This window comes from Eptesicus fuscus, chromosome 15 (genome assembly GCF_027574615.1).
Source record: "Eptesicus fuscus isolate TK198812 chromosome 15, DD_ASM_mEF_20220401, whole genome shotgun sequence".
NCBI classification, from domain to species: domain Eukaryota; kingdom Metazoa; phylum Chordata; class Mammalia; order Chiroptera; family Vespertilionidae; genus Eptesicus; species Eptesicus fuscus.
The window spans coordinates 49,527,906-49,550,352 of NC_072487.1; the positions used below are offsets into that span (position 1 = coordinate 49,527,906).

Consider the following 22,447-nt stretch of genomic DNA (forward strand, 5'->3'; position numbering starts at 1 on the left):
CTTTCTAGGACTCTGAGTCCCCCATAGCCCCAAGAATGCAGCTCCAACCACAGAGCAAAGGAAAACAGCAACCTTCTCCCATGTAAGCAGTCCCTGAAGCCAAGAGATACACAAACCTCTGAGTTTTCTGGAGGTGGTGATGGTGCCTCTTGGCATCCAGATATCATGCCAGAAACCTGGGATGCATCCTTCACTACCAAACTCTCCATCCCACCTTCAAATAGGTACTACATCCTGCCTATTCCACTTAATTAATATCTGTATACTAGAAGCCCGGGGCATGGATTTGTGCACCAGTGGGGTCCCTCGGCCTGGCCTGCGGGGATCGGGCGAAACCAGCTCTCCGACATCCCCCAAGGAGTCCCAGATTGTGAGAGGGCGGTTCTCGGGTGACGCACCCTGGAATTGGGCTCCCTCCTCTCTGGTTCTGGGTGCATCACCCGAGAAATGCAGCTGCCAAGTCACTGCAGCTCTGTAGCTCCTGCGTTGAGCATCTGCCCCCTGGTGGTCATTGTGCATCATAGCGTCTGGTCGGACAGTTGGACAGTCGCTTAGGCTTTTGTATATATAGATGTGTCCTTTCCTCTTTTTTAGCTCTAGGCTGAAATAATTTCTTCCTGGATTATTATTGTACCCACCTTCATATTTGTTTTCTGACCTCCAATCTTACCTTGTCTAATCTCTTATCCACTACTGAAGTTTAGTCCTAAACTCAAATTTGATGATGTTATTCCCTTAAGAAAAACCCTTCAATCATTTAAATGCACCTTTTTGTTTTTTCCTCCATGTCCTTTGCCTGGAACTCTTGACCTCGTCTCATCTGCCAACCTTCTACACTTCTTCTAAAAGTCAGTTCAGCAATGACTCCTCTGTGAAGCCTTCTCTGACCACTTAATGGAAGCCCTTCCTGTTTTCCTTTGGCCCTGGTGGACCTGGTTCTTCCTTTTGCAGTGCTCATTACTCTGTTGTACCTCAACCCATCTTGATTATGCACATCCCTGGAGCAAAATTATGTTATGGAGCCCAGCACAACATCTAGCAGGCAGAAGGTAGGTTCTTAGTATTTGTTGATTGAGGTGATGAGTAAAGTAGTAAGGGATGAGATAGAGGCCTAAGTAAACCTGATCCTCACTTTGCAATACAGGAAAAGAGAAAAGGGCCTCATTCCAGAACCTGAGAAATACTACTAGGTCATAAGCCATATGGACCCATTAGAAGAGTCCACCCTTAAATTGAAAAGCCATCTGACCACCAGGAGGCAATTTAAGGCTCCCTGAGCACATAATACATGTAGGTTAATTTTCCATAGTGGCTCTCGCCACTTTTCAGGAGCTGTTGTGGTCCATTCACTAAATTAATGTCCTGACCATCCCCACCCCTGAGTGTCAGAGACAGGAGGAGTCTGAAACTACTTTAAGACTCAGCTGGTCAAAGGATCAGAACTTCAGCATTTTTCATCTTCTCCCAAGGGAGGTATCACCCTTTCTCAGGAGCACTCTCCATTGATCTCCATTCTTTCCTGGCATGTACCTAAAACCTTCCTATAGCCATTTGAGCCCATCCTTCTGGCCAACCACTGGAGAGATCTCATTGTCTTAGTCCTTAAAGTACCTGGAACTGAGCATATGCTCATGAATCAAACAAACGAGTTAACAGACAACCTAGGTTTCAGGGAGCCCAGGCTAGCATTTCGGTCAAGTGTACAGAGACCCTGTCTGGTGCCATATGCCATTTTTTGGTCTCTGAAAGCACAGGAGACAGGGTTTTGCACAACACAATTAAGTGCTTAAAAGCTCCATTTGTTGTGTGTTTTGTTTTCCACAAATCTCTTCCTCTCCAATTGTAGCCAAGTAGAAGACAGACTGTGAGACTGCACCAACCAGCCCAGCAGACAGACAATAGAGCCACAAACAATAGCCAAATTCAACCCAATTGCTCAACAGAGAGCCTTGGACAGATGGGTGTGTCCCCAGATCAGTGAGTTATGTGGCTTGGACACAGAACTGACATACAAGATGTGCCTATTCCTGGCAGTTTCTTTGGGAAAATCTGTGCTCAAAAACACTAAGGATTATCTAGGAGAGAGCAGGAGTGGAGCCCAGCGACTGCGTCTCCAAGAGGAGCTCTCATTCCTTTCATAAGGAGACAGGAAGAGACCCTGGGGAGCTCTCAGAGATAAGCCCAGGCCTGGTTCAGCTGCTGAGATGCCGCCAGGCCAATTAAATAATTGGTGTGATGGGGAAAAGAGGGAGGCCACGCCCTCAGGCCAACTCCTATCCCAGAGGAAGGCTCCTTGCAGCTGCAACATGAACAGGGCAGGGATCTCTTCTTCCCACTAAACTGAGAACTAATGCTTAAATTAGCACCTTGGAAACACCCAGATCTGCTGGCTGTGCCTTCTCTTCCAGCTCATGCCACTCCTCTAGGCCTCCTTTTTAAGCTCAAGTTTCTCTTTCAAGTAAATGATAAAAAAAATAAAGATACTCTCCCCTCAGAGCTCATTTTTCCAAGTGAGGGATGGCCTCTGGATTCTTCCCACTACTGTGAGTAGGGGAGGTTTATTTGATGATCGAGCCCATATGACAGGCCTATACTATACAAGTACAGCTTAGTCTAGAAAGAGGGAATGATCCTGACACCAGCATTGCCTTATTTCCTTTAGGGTTTAAGGAGACAGCCCCCATTCTGCCCTCAGAGAGGCTGACCCTGAGGGAGTAAGCAAGAACAATAAACTTCTGTTGAACTGTGAGCTTCAGGAGGGCAGGGCCATATTTGCATCTTGTTGTTAACCACTGTGTTCCTAACACCTAGTGTAGTATTTAGAACAGAGCAGATGCTCAATAAATATAAGGGGGATGAATTTTCAGAATCAGTAATATCAAGTCCCTATGAGATTCTTTGGAAGAGAGAGTGAGGAGCTATTGTTTAAACTTTAAAGAGATCGTTTGTCTTCATTTAGTAAATGGGAAAACTAAGTCCGAAGAAGAGGAGAGACTTCCTAGATAGAGGTCTCAATAAATAATGGCAAGAAATAAAATTGGTCACAGCTGAGTTCAAGCCTGGGACGCTAGTTTTTATGGTCCACCCAAATACTCCTAACAAGCCATTTTGCCTTTCTCTTCTATGGTATACCATCTTGATTCCTTATACCCTGAAATGAGGGTTCTTGGGGAAACGCCACACAAAGTCCTGTTGGTCTCAACAACATACAGAGCATTTAAGGAGTTTTGGGAGTCCTTTGGGCTTCAACCTGGGAACAACGATCAAGTAACAGAAATCTGCAGGTCAATGTCTATGGCCCTCAAATGGGGGGTGGCTGTATTGCTACTTCCTTAAGGCTCTCACTCAACTGCAACAAGGCAGCCCCTAGCAGAGAAGGACTCCTTTAGGCTTCAAGAAAAAGGTCCAAAGGCAATTAGTTTTTCTGATAAATGTCTCCTTGAACTTCTACTCCAGAGCCACAGCTTGGGAGTCTTCCGGAACCACTACTCACTCAAACCATCATTAAAAACTTTAGGCAATGATGGAGGCACCAAGAACTACTGAGAGAGCCTAGTGATTCGATTCCTTCCCCCCTTTCCCTGGACAGTTATTGCCTCCCTTTTCAGGAGCCCCAGATGGGAGGCAAGAACCAACTCATTGCACTCTTCTGACTCACTTGGACATCCTCCTCCTCCTCCTTCATCCACCCTCCCTTTGGGTTCTTGATTAGATGCTTAGGTAATCTAGTTTGACAAACCAGATTGGCTGGAAAAATAATCCAGAAAGGAAAGTCCTCTTAACCCAGCCCAAAGTTCTTCAATATTATGGGATAAACTTGTCACCAAGTTTTTCTGACCCCCTAATTAATCCAATGATGGCATCAGGCTAGCATCTCTCTCCCCAGTTTAATATGGTACACTTCTGTGCAGCTTCTCTTTTGGCTTCTGGAACTGTCTAAGTAGTCACAAAAGGGGGAAAGTGACTTTTATCTCCTGCCAGGTAGCCTCTAATGATTCTCTCTACCATCTCCCAAAAAGTGTGGCTTAGAGTAGGTCATGGATTCTTACCACCGTCTGTCTTGGCTGGTGTAATGGGCAGGTTGCTCAGGAAGCCACAAAGCCCATCTGTAAGCCAGGGGCCTAGAGGCCCAAGCATAGAACCTGTTCCTCACCTCCTGGCCTAACACAGAGGGAGGAGCCTTAGGGAGCCCAATATCTGCAAGTCTTGGAGAGCTCTGCTAGGTTCCAGTAGAACTCAGAGAAGAGGGCACCCAACCTTTAGGTGTCTGGCCTGCCCTGACTCCTTCCAGCTCCCCCTAAGGCTCCAGGGGGAAAGGAGAAGGAAAAGCGAACTGAGAACAGAGCCAGGGCGCTCCCTGGATCCCCGCTCTCTTTCTTTCTCTCTCTCTCTAGGCCTCTCTTCCACTAGGCGGCGGGCAAGCCAGTCAGGTGCTCCCCCTCTCCCCCCGCCGCGGTGGGCAGCGGGCTCGGTCTGCCCTAGGCCTGGCCGCGGTGCGCCCGCGTTGCCCTCCCCCTTCCATCCCCTCTGCGCCGGCAGCGATGACATCATTCCTCCCAGACTCCGGGATCGCGGACAGGCGGGCGGATCGGCGCCCAGCAAGGGCTCCAAACACGGAGGCCTAGGATGAAGGGGGCTCTTCCAAACGGCCCCAGCGCAGCCCTGTCCCCTCCTCGCCTGTCGGTTCGGGAGCCCCTCTCATCCGCGCCTCAGATTCTCCATCACGTCTCTGCGCGCTCTCCTTCCCGGCTGCCGTGCCGCCGGCTTAGACTACCTGCGCTCTCCTCCGGAAAAGGGAATTCCCGGGTCCTGCACCGACCTCTGCCCCTACGGATCCCTGCCCCCGCGTTCCCATCCACATCCAGCAAACTGGCGGGCCGGCCCCTCCTCCGCTACAAGCCTATTCCCAGTACCACTCAGCCGACTGCTCTCCAGTCCCCTCCCCCGCTCTGAACATCACAGGCCTCCAGGGCTAAACGCCTTCCCATCGCTCAAGCCAGCCTACCGGGCCTGCCGCCCACGGCGCTCCATGACAGTTCCCTTTCTTTCCCAGCTACGGGCCTCCGTTGGTGTGCACCATTGTGTCCCTCTCGGTTCCACCCGACAGAGCTCCCCGTAGCTCCCTCGGCCTGCCTCCTCAGACTGTGCCCCCCGCCCTTACAGGCTCCTTTGCGGTCACCTCGCGGATTCTCCCACGGTTTTCAGGTCCTGCAGGTCACCCTCCCCAGTGATGTGTTTTCATGGCTCTCTTTGCCCCATAGAAGGCGCTCCCTTAGTTCCCGAGGCCTGATTCCCTTCCTCCTCCTCAGGCGGCGCCCCCTCCCGGCCCTGGCCTGCCCGCCGCCCGCCCCCTCACCAGCGGCTGCATCTCCGAGTGCGCGGTGGGCACCTGGAACCGGTCGATCTCCTCCATCATGGTGCCGGCGAGCGAGCGAACCCAGGCCGGGCGCGGCCAGGGACGCCAACGGGACCGCGCGGGGCGGCAGCCCCAGGAGCCGGTTGGGTGGTGCAGACTAGGCCGCCCTGGACGAGGAGGGCGGGCGGGCGGCCGAGCAGACCGACGGGTGGGAGCGGGGCGGGAGTTTCGCTGGCGGGTTGAGGCCCGCGTGGCTCCGTGGGCTTGCCTAGCACTACCGCGGCTGTGGCGGGGCAGAGCCGCTGGTCGGGCCTCGCCTCCTCCTCCGCCACCGCCTCCTGTCAACAGCTCAGCCACTGCGGTGACTCGGCAACTCCACTTCCGGGTCCGGGCACCGCCTGAATGTGCATTATTCATGAGGGGGCGGTATCTGGGCGCCCCAGCCCCTCCCACATGCAGGGGTTACTAAAGCGCGCGGCCGCGGGTCCTGTCATTCTGAGGGGGCGGGACTTAGTGGAGCTGAGCTTCCTCGCACGCCCGGCCCCTCCACCCCCTGAAGCCGTTAGGGGGCGTCAGAAGCGCCTGCGTCCTGGCTGCCGGTTGGTTGCTAGGTAACCGCGTCAGGGAGGAGCCGATTACCTCCGGCAAAGGTGGGGAGACCCACAACGACGGCTGTCCCCCCCCAAAGAACCCCTGGGACCGGGAATTGAAGTGAAAGTGAATCCGGATTTCCCGTGCGTGGTCGAGGGGACGGACAAGCTTCCTGTCTTCAGGAAAGGGCGCGTTTTGTAGACGCTCCAAGTGTTCAGGTGCTACCTGCGTCTTTGAAGATGCCCTACAAACCGCAGCCACGTAAGCCGGTAACACTCCAACTTGCCCTCGAGAGAACTCTGACCTTCGCCGCCAGTGACTACTGATCATACCTCTCCTACTGGTCCCTCAAATTCCTTTCCCTGTTGACCCCTAACCTTCTCTCTCCTTGTGACCCCTGGCCGGTGTCCCCACAGGATCTCTGACCCTTTCCTGTTCTCTCCTACTAATCCTAGCCTTCTCTCCCACACTGCCACTGATCCACTGTTTCCTACATTTCACTTGTCCTCCCTCACCATTCCATTACCTCACTCGACTCCACTGACCCATCCTGACCAGCCCATCCTCCTTAACTCCCCACCCCCACTCCCACTACTAGGTCAACATGTACAACTATTACCCTCACATTCGTGTCCCAAAGAAATTATTTTTCCAGCACTTTGCTGTGTGAACCAGTGCTGGGCTGTGTGTGGACACAGACCTGTGGGAGCCCACAAAGGGAGTATAAGAGAACTGTACCGGAGACACAGGACAGATTATGCACCAGAGTTTGGTTTAGATATTCTGTGCTGGGAGACTTGTGAAGAGAGACAGGTCAGGTAAAGAGGAAGAGGAAAGAGACCTCTTTCCCATCCCTGCCCCTATTCACACATTGCATACCCCAAACATTTCCCCCCAACTATTTCTGGAGCCTCATATGACTCTCTTCCTTGTGAACCCCTGGTCCATCCAGCTGTGTGAACTTTGTGTTCTTGTTGCCTGATGTCATACCTTCTGACAGGAAACCTAAGAGTCACCCCCCTTACCCACTCAGCACAGAGAGCTTTCCTCCCCAGCATCACCTAGAAGGTGAGGTAAGGCCTAGCTTCTCGAGGAGCCCTCTGTGGTGAAGGTACTCGATCTTTCAAGAATCACCTTTCCCGCCTGGCCAGCATAGCTCAGTGGTCAAGCGTCGAACTATGGACCAGGAGGTCACTGTTCCATTCCTGGTCAGGCCATATGCCTGGGTTGTGGGTTTGATCCCCAATGTGGGGTGCAGCCAATCAATGATTCTCTCTCATCATTGATATTTCTATCTCTTGCTCCATCTCCCTTCCTCTCTGAAATCAATAAAATGTATTTTAAAAAATCACTTTTCCCAAACCTTTTATGAATTAACACCCTGATACTAATATGCAGTTTCTGGCTCTGTGAGGCAGGACTTCTACGTATTTATTCTAAACTAGAGGCCCGGTGCACGAAATTTGTGCATGACGGGGGAGGGGAGGGGTGTGTGTGTGTGTCCCTCAGCCCAGCCTACACCCTCTCCAATCTGGGACCCCTTGAGGGATGTCCGACTGGCAGTTGGACATCCCTCTCACAATCCAGTACTGCTGGCTCCCAACTGCTCGCCTGCCTGCCTTCCTGATTGCCCCTAACCACTTCTGCCTGCCAGCCTGATCACCCCTTAACCACTCCCCTGCCAGCCTGATTGATGCCTAACTGCTGCCTTGCCAGCCTGATTGCCCCTAACTGCCCTCCCCTGCAGGCCTGGTCACCCCTAACTGCCTTCCCCTGCAGGCCTGGTCCCCCCAACTCTCCCCTGCAGGCCTGGGTCCCCCCCAACTGCCCTTCCCTGCAGGCCCGGTCACCCCCAACTTCCCTCCTCTGCTAGCCCGGTCACCTCTAACTGCCCTACCCTGCAGGCTTGATCGCCCCTAACTGCCCTCCCCTGCTGGCCAATCTTGTGTCCACATGGGGGCAGCCATCTTGTGTGTTGAAGTGATGGTCAATTTGCATATAACTCTTTTATTAGATAGGATAGAGGCCTGGTGCATGGGTGGGGGCCAGCTGGTTTGCCCTGAAGGGTGTCCCGGATTCAGGGTGGGGGCTCCCTTGGGGCATGGGGTGGCCTGGATGAGGGGCCTGTGGTGGTTTGCAGGCCAGCCATGCCCTCTGGCGACCCAAGCGGAAGCCCTGGTATCTGGGATTTATTTATCTTCTATAATTGAAACTTTGTAGCCTTGAGTGGAGAAGGCCAAGGAAGGCCAGGGCTGCGAAAGTTTGGCTTCCTCCATCGCCGGGGCAACTCAAGCCTCCTGCTCTCTCCAGCTCCTTGGCTGCTGCCATTTTTGTTGGGATTTATTTATCTTCTATAATTGAAACTTTGTAGCCTTGAGTGGAGGCCTAGGCCTGCCAGGGTGTGCAGAAAGCTTGGCTTCCTCCATTGCCAGGAAACCCAAACCTCCTGCTCGCTCCGTGGCCGCAGCCATCTTGGTTGGGTTAATTTGCATACCCACTCCTGATTGGCTTATGGGCATGGCTTGTTGGTGTAGCGGAGTGATGGTTAATTTGCATATTAATCTTTTATTAGATAGGATTTCCCTCACTCATGCCTAGTATTTTGAGGTTTGGAGAGAAAATATTTGTCCATACTGTATTTTGGTCTGGCCTCCTCCATATTAGTCTTTGTTCCTTGCATCTTTTACCTGGGCTTGCATAGCAGGTGGACTCATATTTCTTAGATTTCTGCAACCATGAGGAGGCTGGTTTTCCCATATGGCTATGCCCTAGTCTTATGTTGGGGTTGAACTTTTTTTTTTTTAATGTATTTTTATTGATTTCAGAGAAGAAGGGAGAGGGGGAGAGAGATAGAAACATCAATGATGATAGAAAATCATTGATTGGCTGCATCCTGCTTGCCTCCTACTGGGGATCAAGCCTGCAACCTGGGCATGTGCCCCTGATTGGGATTGAAACTGGGACCCTTCAGTCCACAGGCCAATGCTCTATCCATTGAGCCAAACCGGTTAGGGCTGAACTTTTGTTTCGAAGCTCATATATGTACTGTGTTTGGGCCTACTTATTGTTTTTTAATTTGTTTATTATTATAGATATCCTCCATTATTCCCCCTTTCCCCCCTCCACCCAGCCCTCACCCTACCCCAGGCCTTCCCCACACTATTGTCTGGGTCCAGTTTGTTTTAAGTTCAGCATTACTGAGGTCTGGTTTACATACAATAAAATGGACCATTTTAGTTGTCCATGTTGACAAGGTTTGACAAATTTGTACATTTGTGAGCCACCACTACAATAAAGATATAGGACACTTCCTCTACCCAGATAAGTTCCCCCGTGCCTCATCACAGTCAGTTCTCCTGAACCCCCCACCCCAGATAACCACTGATCTGCTTTCTGTCACTACAGGTTAGATTTGTCTTTTCTAGCACTTGCGGTTTGAACAAGCTTGGGATGAGTTTTTATAGCCCATTAGGGGAGACATTAGAGGCTAATTACACTGAGAGCAGAGAGAAGTGGCTGCAGACAGGAAGCAGAGAAACCTAGGTTACCTGGCCCTGCAAACACCAATGCATCCCCCTCCCCCCACCCTCAATAGCTGTTTTAGTGCAATGTAAATATTGGTGGGTGAGGTGTGAGAAAAGGCTGGGTTGTGCGAGGTTGTATTCATCACCTTCTTGTTTCAGTAAAGCCCAGTCTGGGTCAGTGACGAGCAAATCAGTCTAATGAGGGGAGACAGAACCCAAGCATACAAATATAAGCGAGTGGGATCCCTGGAGCTGAGGAGGGAGACATGCAGGTTGGAGCAGTAGAAAAGCTTTAGGAAGGAGGCAGCTATGACTTGGATGCCTGCAGTGGAGAGGGAAGATCAGTGTTGGGTTTGTTAGGGGACAGAGAAGTGTTTAGACTACACTGTTCTTGTTGCTCCACTGATCAGACCTTTCAGTAGCTCCCTCTTGCTCTTAGGAAAAAGTCCCAAAAGTCCAGCTTGCTTTGTATGGTCTGCAAGGCCTTGCAAGGTTTAGCTTTCGCTACCTACCCTACTTCAGGTCTCACCATAGCTCTGTGAAAATTCCACAGCCACAGCACACTGAACTGCTCTCACTTTCTGGAAAGTGCCATCCACTCTTTCTCCTCTAGGCCTTTGAAAATGCTGTTTCCTCTGTCTGTCTGCCTGCCTGGTACAATCTTTTCTGTCTGTTACCACCTGCTCCATGCCACTGCACCCCAAATCTCTCCTTTATCTCCTCTTCATATATCAGGTCTCAGGTTTGCCACCATATTCTCCTACAAAGGATTAAGTACCCTTTCAGGAGGCAGGGTCAGGTAATATCCCCCCTAGAATATAAACTCTGTGATGACAAGGATCATGTTTGTCTTGTTCATGTTCATTCTCCTGAACCTAACACAATGCCTGGAATATATTAACTTCTGAAAATGAGTTAATTTGGAAAATTTGGAAACCATTGTTTGGAAATTTTGCTCTGAGTGTTTGAAGGATAGGAAGGGATGAACCTGGGATGGGGAGACAAGTGGGGAGAGATAATAAGGGAATGTCACAGCAGAAGCATGTTTTTCCAGGTTCATGTTAATATCTGCTTTGACAGGGCTATGGATGGTTAATATTTGAACCACATATACCCATGCCTTAAAAGTTGGGTGTCGGAGATTAAGAGATCAGAAATTCTGATGATAAATAGCCATTCTCCTTTAACAATTATTTGTGGTGTGCTGCTATGTACAAGGTACTGTTCTAGGTATTAGTAATAGAGCAACAAACAAAAGAATCAAAAACCCCTGCTTTCATGGATCTTAACTTTTAGGAGGTAAGTTGCCAATAAACAAATAAGTAAAATATAAAGTTTGTCAGATGGTGTGGTAGGTGTCAAGAAGAAAAATAAAACAGGAAAATAGACTAGGAAGTTCAGGGATTCAGAAGATTATGATTTAAATATAGTGGTCAGGGAAGGCCTCATACATGTGACATTGAGAAAGAACTGAAGGAAATTAAAGAGTTAGTTATGTGATATCTGGGGGGGAAGCATCCCAGACAAAGGGCACAGCAAGTGTAAAGAACCTGAGATAGGAGCTTGCTACACATGTTCTGGATCAGCAAGGAAATGGGAGGAGGGAAGTGGCAGGAAATAAGTTCAGAGAAGTGTATCCCTCTACCCCAGAGGGTTAATCAAATAACTCATGGCATATTAAATTGATCATGATGAAGCTCCATGAATAATAATGTGTCATTAAAATGCATGAATGTCAAGCACCATAAACCATGACCAGCTCAAAACATCACTAGTAATGCCCCAATAACAAAGTGTCCTTCCTGAAAATTGCGAGAATTCTAACTAGCTGCATGTGTGTATGTATAGGAGGAACTTTGCAAAGTTGCCAAATAGTGCCTGGCAGCCAGACTTCTTAGTAGAGAACTGAATTAGAGTCTTCTGTGAACTCCAGTTAAAAGCTAATTTTAGTTTATGACTAACAAATTTTAGTACTTCTTTATAACTCAGTTGGTTACCATAAAAAATTTGAAAGTCTAGAATTTTGCATCACTTGCCTGTAAGAGCTAAAGAAAAGACTCACGTTTTTGGATCATTTTGTCCCTCCAGAGACCCCTCTGAGACAATACTTGTAGTACTATTGATCTTGATGAGGGCTGACTAGGTAGGGGCGAGTGGCCAAGAATAGATACAAGGCCAAAAGAGAGTATTAGATAATTCAGAGATTTTGAATCTGGTGACTAGGCCTGGGATCCATAGAAGAGAGGACAGGAGAGGGTGAGCAGAATCTAAGAGAAGTTGATATGTTTCTATATGTCCAAAGTATGATATCCTCACTCTCGTGACTTTTCTCTTTAGTATTATCCTTATACCTCTCTCCTTTCTCAAGTCCTAAAGAGAAACCTTTGTCCCTAAACTTCCTAAATATCTCTTGAATTAAACCAATTTTTTCATACTCATTGCCACCCCTCTAGCCCAACCTACAATCATCTCTCACCCAGAGTGCTGTGAAAGCCTTGTAATTGGTATTCCCCTCACCCACTCACACCCCTTACAATCTATTCTTTACACTGCATCAAGTGATATTTTCAAACTATCAACCTGATTATGTCATCTTTCCCTCAGAACCCTTCAGTATCTTCCCATTGCCCTTATGACAAGGACTAACTTTTTAGATAACTCTTCAGGTGCCTATATGGGCCAAGGCCTACTTGGATCTCTCAGCCTTCACTTGTACCACTTTTCCCTATGATCGCTGTACTTCAGTTCTATGTGCTGTTCCCTCTTTCTGAAACACTCTTCACACCTTCCCTTACACAGGTACTCACTCCTAAGATTTCAGCCCACACATCAATCTCTACAACCCACTCCAGTGCCTTCTGCCTTGTTAATGATGATAGGGTTAAGGTTCCTCAATTATATAGTCTAATTGCTCTTGATCCTTTCTTCTATAGCATGCATCACAGTGTATAATTATTCACTTGTTTGTGTAATTATTACTGTATGTGTCTCTTATTAGACTGTAGCTCCTTGATAGCAGGGCCTGTGGATGTTTTTGCTCACATCTGTATTCTTAGTTCCTAGCACAGTGGCCATCACATTAACCTCAATGAATGCTTATTGAATGGATGATGGACCGTGGTTGGGGAAGTAGCATAGGGTGCTATGGAAGCATGTGGTAGGAGGTCCTAACACTGATTCTGGGGGAATCAGGGAATACTTCTAGGAGGAATGACATGATGGAAGGTTTGGAAAGACAAAGGAGTCCAAAATGTAGGATAAGGAGTAAGAATAGAAGTTAGAAGACAAAGGAAGAAAAATGTTCTAGAAGCCTAAGGAAGAGCATGTTTATGAGTTTATAGTGTTTATAGAGTATGTGGTCAGTATGGGCTCAAGGAAGCTAAGAACTAGGCATAGAATAATTAGTAAGTTATTGGGGAACTTGGAAAATACAATTTCAGAGGTAAAAGCCAGACTGAATTGAGCTAAAAAGGCAGTAAAGACCACGTAGATAGGATTTTTTAGAGATGAAAGTGAAACTTGAATATGTTAAATGCCAAGGGGAAGAACCCTGGCATAGATTGAAGATGTTCAAGATGAAGGAGACAGATAAAATAATGGGTAGAGCCAAGTCTCTGAGGAGGTGGGAGTGGATGAGTTATGGACAGAAGGTGGAACAGTGTAACAGGAGAGGAGAACGGAGAAAGGTTTGCATGCAAACGATGACAATTCAGAGGTTTGGTGGCAGGAAGTTGAGAGTTTTTTCTTCTCTTCCTCTAGCAGTGTTATGGAATTCCTTATGGAAGTGATAACTAGAAAACAAATTTTGCCAATGGCTGTTCCATTTTGTTATGATTACAGTCATGCTATTTTCAGATTTACAGTCTGAGGTTTGTCATGCACAATTATCAGATTACAAAACAGCTGTGAGCATCTGAGGCCAGAACTTGGTCTCATCCCCTGTTTGCTGTGGAGCCTAGTACATTGTTAGTACTCAGTGCATGCCAGGTACTCAAATAATAAAGGCAGAGAGCTCTTGTGCTTATCCCTGGGATTTGCAGCCTGCAAGCTAATGCTGAAGAGTAATTTTGATTCTCTGGCTTCAGCTGTGAGCAAGCCACATGAAATTGTTTTCTGTCACTTAGGAAGTTGTAGGGAGTACTCAGTCTTCCCAATTGCTGAGACAGAGTTGTACGGAAGAAGCAAGCAAAGGACACAATTACTGATCAAACTTTGGTTTCACTGCTTTGTGTCTCGCAATACTTTGTCCTACTATGGAGTCACTGGATTCTGGTTTGTATGGTGGTCTTATGTGCTCCATTTATCTCACCTCCTAGGTTGAGAACCCTTGAAGTGGGATTAACTCAACCTTGGTTCTTCTTTAGCTATTATCCTAGTATCTAGCACATAGTCAGTGCTAATAAATACTGGATGAATGAGTAATGACTGAATGAATTTATTGAGTAAATAAATGAATGATGAAAAGATACATACTACAGTCTAGGACAGTTTTTCTCAGTGGTTAGAGCCTGGGCCCGCAGACTGAAGGGTCATGAGTTTGATTGCCAGCCAAGGGCACGTACCTTGGTTGCGGGTTCAATCCCATGGGGAGCGGGTCTAAGCTAGCAGTCAGACATCCCTCTTGCAGTTCAGGACCCTTGCTTCTTACTGCCTGCCTGCTCACTGCTTCTTAGTGCTACTGTGGAGGCGGGAGAGGCTCTGATCGCCAGCCAGGCCTAGGGACCCTACCCATGCACAAATTTCATGCACCGGGCCTCTAGTGAATATATAACATCACAAATTGTGGGGAGCTGCAAAAGTTGTGCTTAATGGAAATATATAGCTTTAAATGCCTATTGTAGAAAAGAAGAAATATTTAAAATTAATGTTCTAAGTTTCTACCTTAAGAAAATAGGGAAAGATGAGCAAATTAAATCCAAAGTAATAAAAGCAAGATTTATTTAATCAATTCCATTTATTTTATTGACTTATTCACTTATTTTATTATTTCATAGAAACAATGAGAAAAATAATAGAGAAAATTAACAAAACCAGAGTTGGTTCTTTGAAAAGATTAATAAAATTGGTAAAACCTAGCAAGGCTTATCAAGATAAAAAAGAAAGTACAACAGCCAATATTAGGGATGAAAAATGAGATATCACTATAAATCCTCAGACATTAAAAAGGATTAATATCCTTAATAGGGAATATTATCAGCAACTTTATGTCAATACATTTAAAAATTTAGATGGAATGAATAAATTTCTTAAAAAAACACAATTTACCTTAAGTGACACAGAAAGAAATGGAAAATATGAAAACACCATACCTATTTTAAAAAATTGAATTCATAATTTAAAACCTTTCCACAAAGAAACTCCAGGCCCAAATGGTTTCATTGTATCAAATATGTAAGAAATAAATAGCACTAATCTTACAAAGTCTCACAGAAAGTGGAGGAGAACTAAACAAGACCCAACTCATTTGATGATGACAAAATGAAAGCTATTATAAGCAAAGAAAATGACAGGCCAATATTCCTCATGAACATAGATGTAAAACATCCAACAAAATATTAGTGAATCTGTTCCAGCAATCTATAAAGAGAAGAATATATCAGACCAAGTGGGGTTTACTGAATAACGCAAACTTAGCTCAACATTAAAAAAAAAAAAAATCAAGGTACTGCTTCACATTAATAGAAAAAAAGGATGACATCTCAATAGATTCAGGAAAAAATTTTGACAAAATTCAACATTAATCCACAAAATATTAGTGAGTCAAATAAGATGATATACTTGCAAATGTTTAGTAAACTGAAAGATGCTATACCAGTATAACTGGAAAGTATTTCTATTGTCATCCCCCTGTTGTGTCCAGTTTTCCCAGCACCAATCTGCATTCCCACCAAAAGTGCGCAAGGGTTCCCTTTTCTTTACATCCTTGCCAACACTTGTTTGTTGATTTGTTGAAGACAGCCATTTCAACAGGCATACACACATTTTTAAAGTAAGCAGATGGGTCTATGCCTGTCACTTTAAAAAATTAATAATACATCTTGGAGAGCTTTCCATAACAATGCATGCAAGTTTATGTCATTCTTTTTAAAATATGCATAAAAGCCCTGGCTGGGTGGTTCAGTGGTCCCATACACACAAAGGTTATGGGTTAATTCCCTGATGCCTGGTCGGAGCATGTACAGGAGACAAGTAATCGATGTTTCTCTCTCTCCCTCTCTCTTCCTTCCTCTCTCTCTAAAATCAATCAGTAAAAACATATCCTCAGGTGAGGATAAGGAAAAAAATAATAATATGCATAATAATCCATTCTATGCCATAATAATTTATTTAATTAGATTTCCATTGATGAGTATTTGTGCTTTTACATTTTAAAATATTATGAATAGGACAAAGAACCAAGATGGCGGTGTAGGTAACCGCCTGTACTCGCTGTCTCACACAATAACATCAAAATTACAACTAAAATACAGAACAACTATCATTCAGAACCACCTGAAAGCTAACTAGAAGTCCCACAGCTAGAGAAGTAACGAAGAAAGCACATTGAGACTAGTGGGAGGTGCGGAATGGGGTGGCCCGACACCCATGTGTGCTGCTTTTTTTAAAAAAATAAATGCAGTTTACCTTTGTTGGATTGGTCAGAGGGGTTGGGATTTTTAAAATATATTTTATTGATTTTTTTACAGAGAGGAAGGGAGAGGGATAGAGAATTAGAATCTTCAATCAGTTGCCTCCTGCACACCCACTACTGGGGATGTGCCCGCAACCAAGGTACATGCCCTTGACCGGAATTGAACCTGGGACCCTTCAGTCTGCAGGCCGACGCTTTATCCACTGAGCCAAACCGGTTAGGGCTATGCTGCTTCAGTCTGCAGGCCGACGCTTTATCCACTGAGCCAAACCGGTTAGGGCTATGCTGCTTTTTCAATCAGGAGGGAGATCATCTCTGCAAAGGCTGCACGTGAGGAGCTAGGGGTTCCAGCCCCACACCAGACACCCAGCCCAGGGTTCCAGAACTGGGAAGAGAAGTCCCTGCAACTATGGGCTGTAAAAACCAGCAGGGATTGTGGCTGACTGACACAAGGCTGCTGGAGACCCAGGCATTCCATTTCAAGGGCCGGTGCACAAACTTACTCAGACTTGTTACCTCTGAGCTCCAGCACCAGGCAGCTCTGGGAGAGGAACTGGAGTGTCTGGCATCGGGGAGGAACTCAGGAGTGGCTTTCTCCCAGACAGGGGTGCTCACAAGGGTCCTGGTTCCTGTGCTGAGACCTCCCCTGTTGCAGGGCTGACTGGCAGCCACATCAGAGTCTCAATCTGCCTGGAGCACACTGTTAGCTCCACCCTGGGGATTCCCTGAGACCCCGCTCCATCCAAATTGCAGCCCTGCCCAAGCCGTTTGCAGCAGCTTTTCCATATGAATGGCCTGTCCTAGCTCAAGCTTCAGACTGCTAAAATCTCAAGCTGCAGCCGGTGACAGTGTGCCCCAAACCTATCAATAAAAGGCCCAAGACCAGGCTCTAGCACCAGCCTGCCTTGCTTCACAGCGGGTCCTCACCTCCTGCACAGCAGCTCTCCCACTGTAGTTGCAGATGGTCCTCACAGCCAACTGGCCTGGAGATCAACCCCTCCCAGAGCTGCCAACAGCAATCAAGGCTCAACTACAAGGCTGTGCACACAGTCCACACAGGGGCGTACCTAGAGTGCCCAGGTCAGGTGACTGGGGAGGATCTTCATGAGAGCTTCAAGGGACTTAGTGAGGCTTTTAAGGATCTTAGTGAGATTTTTTTAAAAAAACATAATGTGTTGCCGAAACCGGTTTGGCTCAGTGGATAGAGCGTCAGCCTGCGGACTCAAGGGTCCCAGGTTCGATTCCGGTCAAGGGCATGTACCTTGGTTGCGGGCACATCCCCAGTAGGGGGTGTGCAAGAGGCAGCTGATCAATGTTTCTCTCTCATCGATGTTTCTAACTCTCTATCCCTCTCTCTTCCTCTCTGTAAAAAAATCAATAAGATATATTTAAAAAACAAAACAAAAAAACAAAACATAATGTGTCTTTTTATGTTTTTAAAAAAATATATGTTTTTATTTATTTTAGAGAGAGAGGAAAGGAGAGGGAGAGAGAGAGAGAGAGAGAGAGAGAGAGAGAGAGACATCAATGATGAGAGAGTCATTGATTGGCTGCCTCCTGCATGACCCCTACTGGAGACTGAGCCTGCAACCTGGGCATGTGCCCTGACCAGGAATCAAACCATGACCTCTTGGTTCATAGGTCGATGCTCAACCACTGAGCCATGCCGGCCAGGCTATGTGAGAATTTCAATGACATGAAAAAGGACCAATCAGAAATTAAGCATACACCAAATGAAATAAAGAACAGTTTACAGGGATTCAACAGTGGAGTAGAGAATTCCAAGAATCAAGTCAACAATCTGGAATATGAGGAAGCAAAAAACACCCAATCAGAAGAGCAAAAAGTTAAAAGAATCTAAGTATATAAAGAAAGTGTAAGGAGCCTCTGGGACAACTTCAAAGGTACTAACATTTGTATTATGGGGTGCCAGAAGGAGATGAGAGAGAGCAAGATATTAAAAACCTATTTGAAAAAATAATGTCAGAAAACTTCCCCTACCTGGTGAAAAAATAGACTTACAAGTCCAGGAAGCACAGAGAGTACCAAACAAGAGGAACCCAAAGAGGCCCACACCAAGACACATCATAATTAAAATGCCAAGGGTTAAAAGAGAGCATCTTAAAAGCAGCAAGAGAAAAGCAGTTAGTTACCTACAAGGGAGCACCCATATGACTGTCAGCTGATTTCTCAACAGAAACTTTGCAGGCCAGATGCGAGTGCAAGAAACATTCAAAGTGATGAATGGTAAGGACCTACAACCAAGATTACTCTACCCTGCAAAGCTCTCATTCTGCAGTGAGCAATTATGTACATATATCTTATGCATATGTATGAATATTTCTACAGAAAAATATCAAGAAGGTGGAATTACTGAGTTCAGGGGTATCTGCATTTAAGCTTAATAGGTATTCAAATAACCCTATAAAAAGTTTGTGTCAGTTGGCGCCTCCAAAATAGTGTATGATGGTGCCTGTTTCAAAGTGTTTTAAAATTTAGAGATCTCTTCCCACTACACTTATTAAGTGCCTTCTGTGTGCTTTAGACACTGTACTAGGCTCAGAAAGTTGAAATGCAGTTTGTTTAGTAAGAGGAAGATCTGTTGGTGAATTACTGCTCCTTTGGGACTAAGAGCTTTTACCCTTTTAGAAACAGGAAACTGCAAGCTGGTGAGGTATTTAGTTTCAAATTAGCTTAATGGAAACCTGTTAGTGAGTTTTAAAATAAGGACCAAGACAACTGAAATGGTAAAGGAAGTCTCTTGGGCTCCAGGCAGAAGGATGCATTGTCTGTGGGTTTACATGCTTCGAAGAGCCCCTCTTTCCAGGAACAATCATGTTTCAGTGTTGAACTCTTCCGTGGAGATGTGAACTGGTGAAGGGTCTAGTCATCCCTATGGTGGGTACTGGCCACATAGATCCTGTGTGGCTGAGGGCAGAGCAGGGAGGGCCTAAAATGGAAATATAATGCTGTCAACTATCATGTACTGGACACAAACTCTGGTCAGCCAACACTCTGAACTTTTTGTGCATCAACTCATTTAATCCTTCTAACAAGCCTATGGTTGTCTGAAAGGGTGTCATTATGATGCTTATTTTAAAGGTAAGGATACTGAGGTTCAGAGAAGGCAAATCTAGAGTCATAGAACTAACAGAGTGGGGACTCAAACCCTAGTATAGTTGACTTCAAAGCCCACATTTGGGCTTCATGGGTACACCTACTTTAAAAAAATAAATCTTCATGATTAGGAACAGCTAAGAATTTTTTATTTCCTTACCCCTAAAATATGCTCAGGGACAAATGAGTTGCTTATACTAGTCTATGAGTCATATACCAAAACAGCTCTAAGTGCAGGTAAATGCCCAATGGGTGGCAACAATAATCATGTTACATTGACCAAAACTTTTATTTCCATAGCATCCTCCCACTGCTGTGGGAAGAAAAGAGTCAGAGGTGAAGTGGATGCTGTTAGGGAACTTGGGATTCATCTCATGACTGAGGGCGTCTTTGGAGGCTTTAAATCAGGAGAGTGACATGATCAGATTTGTTTTAGAAAGATCACTTATAAATAGTGATTAGTTAGGGTTCAAATCCTGGTTATTGTTAGTCAGTTACCTGATCTCTCTATGCCTCAGTTTCCTCATCTGTAAAATGTGAATAATGGTAGCTCCTGCCCCATAGGATGTTTGTGAAGATTAAATGAGATAATTTAAATATATAAATTAGTGACTGTCCCAGAATAAGTACCCAATAGCTCAGCATGATGATAATGATATAATTATCTTTAAAGTCGGGGAAATCAAATGTAGTTAGGCAAGAGATAGTAAGGGCCTAAATTAAGAGGGGTATAACTGGAAAAGATAGTTAGGAAAGATATAAAAGAGAATTGTTAGACTTTGAAATCTGATGCTAATGGGAGGGTGAGGAAAAGGCAGGTTTCTTTGATGGCTCCCAATTTCCAACCTGGGTGACTGAATGGATGGTGGTGTGCTGAGTGAGATGGGAAATACTAGAAAAAAATAGAAGTTTGGGGTGAAAAAAGAATATGATGATTGGAGTGGATAAAAAACATAGTAAGGTCAGTTTTTAAGATATTGAGTTTGAATACTCTGTCATCAATTTCAATGTGAGGTTCTGGGAAATCCAAGCTACAGAAATAGATGTGAGCTTTACCATAAGGTAGAAGATGAAGCTATGGGTGGGAATATTCGACACACTCCCCAAGAGAGGAGAGTGTAGAATAAGAAGACTATAGGGTCAAGCACATATTCCTAGAGGGGTCAAGGATGTTGAGAAGAACTATTGGAGAGGTTAGTGACATGGAAACAAAGTTGGAGAAGTTTCAAGAAGGAGTGAGGGAGCACTCAGCAATGTCAGATCCTGTAAGAGAATTGAGAAGTGACTACTAGGCAGCTGTGTTGTTACCAATTGCTGCCCTTAGGATGCTCACACAGGAATAGAAAAATAAATGCTCTACTAAGAAGGAATTCAGGCTGGGACATCTGTTATCCCATTGATCACTTGGGTTCATTTGGCTGCCATGGTGGGGGAGAGGGGTGGAGGGGCATGGTTCCTCTTCCTGCATCACTCCTTGGCCAAATAGAATGATCTCTCCAACAGCAGAGGAATTCTTTGGTTAATAGTATAGAATGGTGGACCTCCCTTGCTGGAATTTCCAAGCTTCCGTCTATACATAATACTGCAGTACTGTGATCCTTTTTGTAATATGGTCCCTGTTTGCAGACCAAAACCCAGAGACAACAGAATGTCTATTTGACCAGTTCCTGTGGTAGTAATGGAAGGTGGGGCAGAGCTTTGCTCAAAGTGAGAAGGGAGGAGTAGAGGGAGGGAGGAGGAAGGTGATAATATGTCAGGGTTAGATGAAGGACAGTAGAGGCTAGTTGGGTAGGGTTTTGTTAGGCAGAGACAGTGGGCGCAGGGAGGGGGAGGGGGAAGATGGCGTTCCTAGGAAGGAGGAATGGTCAAAGCAAAGTATAGAGGTGGAAAGCACAGGCCAAGCTTAGGAAATGTGAGCAGCCTCACTGGGCATCTTCAAGTCCTAGCACATGCAGGGTGGGAGAGCAGGCTGGAACGGAGACTTGTGGCCAGATGGTAGAGTTCTGAGGAGAGTTTGGACTTCCTTCTTCCGTGGTTTGATGGCTTCTGGGAGGAATCATCAAAAACTCCTCAGGAATTCAGGCTTGTCTGTCTCAGGCTTCTCCTTCTGAAGACCAAGGGCCCAAAGTGGCAGCCTGACATTCAATCTCCGCCATGGTTGGGAAGTCAGGGCTGTAGCTGATTTCATTGGCCTGTTTTGCATTTATTATAGTGTGGCTTTTATAGTGTGTTAATTGAAATATGTCCAACTGCCAAAAACAATTACACTCAAATTGCCTTGTCAGTTCTTTTATTGCCAGATAAATGTTTTACAGACATATTTATGGGGGCAGTGGTAACTGGATCTCGTTTTCTATTTAAAGCTGGCAGTTTGGGTTGGGATTGGCCCTCCAGTGCTCTGATGTGGGCCAGAAAGCTGTTGGGCATTGTGGCGCTTCCATCTCGTTACTGTAGGGATCAGAGGCCCTTCCAGGGAAAGCAGCTTTCTGGCTCATGCAGCTTAGCCTCAGAGAAGGGTTCCCATCATTGGAAACCTTGGTAACCTGGCAGAAATCTGAATCCTGCTGCCTGCCCTAGCAGCAACAATCTCAGCTCAAGCTGAGACATACTCTACTTCCGCCCGCCCCCCCCCCCCCCCGGCCCTGCCCCCCGGAATCCTCTTTCTCCCCTCCACCACCAAAACCTCTCCCACAGACCCTAGCATGTAAGGCTGTAAGAGTCCATCTAGTCAAATGCCCACAGTTTACAGTTTGGGAAACTGAGGCCCAAAGACTTCCCCAAGATCAGACAGGTAGTCAGAGAGCTGGGAGCAGAGGTCTCTTTCCCTGCTGCCACCAACATGTGCCCTTTGGCTTCTCTGCTACCTTGCCCCCAGTGCTCTGGGCTGGCTTTTTCCAAGAGCCCCTCCCTCACATTTCCAGCCTTCACTGATCTCCCTCTTGTTGGATCATCTGAAACACCTATTGTTCTATGTAGCTACTGCAGGGTTTTTGTTTGTTTTTACTATCTCTGTCGTCCTCTTGACTTTTCACATGCTGTATTCTTCTGAAAAGCCCTTCTGAAAAACGTTTTCTCCACTTGGATACCCCTACTTGCTCTTTGATACCCAGCTAAGAAATTTCCACCTCTAGAAGCCTTTCTTGTGCACCTAAGGCTGGGTAGGTGCCTCCATGCATCCCTACAGCACGCTGTGCGTACATATCTCTATTACTGGCACAGAGCAGGCTT

At 46.2% G+C, this 22,447-nt stretch overlaps 2 protein-coding genes and 1 long non-coding RNA gene across 10 annotated transcripts in view; 2 read left to right on the forward strand and 1 right to left on the reverse strand.

The window, feature by feature from the left end:
* FAM219A (family with sequence similarity 219 member A) overlaps positions 1–5,790 on the reverse strand; it is a 50,390-nt gene extending 44,600 nt beyond the window's left edge. For all 4 annotated transcript variants that reach the window (XM_008141971.3, XM_008141970.3, XM_008141968.3 and 1 more), the window contains exon 1: positions 5,357–5,790. In XM_008141971.3, the coding sequence (XP_008140193.2) occupies positions 5,357–5,773 (417 nt within the window). In that variant the 5' untranslated portion in view covers positions 5,774–5,790. The remainder of the gene's footprint in view (positions 1–5,356) is intronic.
* The window catches only part of DNAI1 (dynein axonemal intermediate chain 1), a 101,122-nt gene that overhangs the window by 44,811 nt on the left and 33,864 nt on the right, over positions 1–22,447 (forward strand). The window contains exon 1 of one of the 5 annotated variants that reach the window (XM_008141966.3): positions 5,995–6,216. The exons of the other annotated variants lie outside the window; for them this stretch is intronic. Within the exon in view, the coding sequence (XP_008140188.1) occupies positions 6,187–6,216 (30 nt within the window). The 5' untranslated portion in view covers positions 5,995–6,186. Of the gene's footprint in view, positions 1–5,994; positions 6,217–22,447 lie in introns of those variants that run through there. 5 annotated transcript variants of the gene reach the window in all.
* On the forward strand, positions 66–2,001 carry LOC129151555 (uncharacterized). Its single transcript, XR_008558205.1, has 3 exons — positions 66–82; positions 850–1,049; positions 1,847–2,001. It is a non-coding gene; the product is annotated as an uncharacterized LOC129151555 (long non-coding RNA).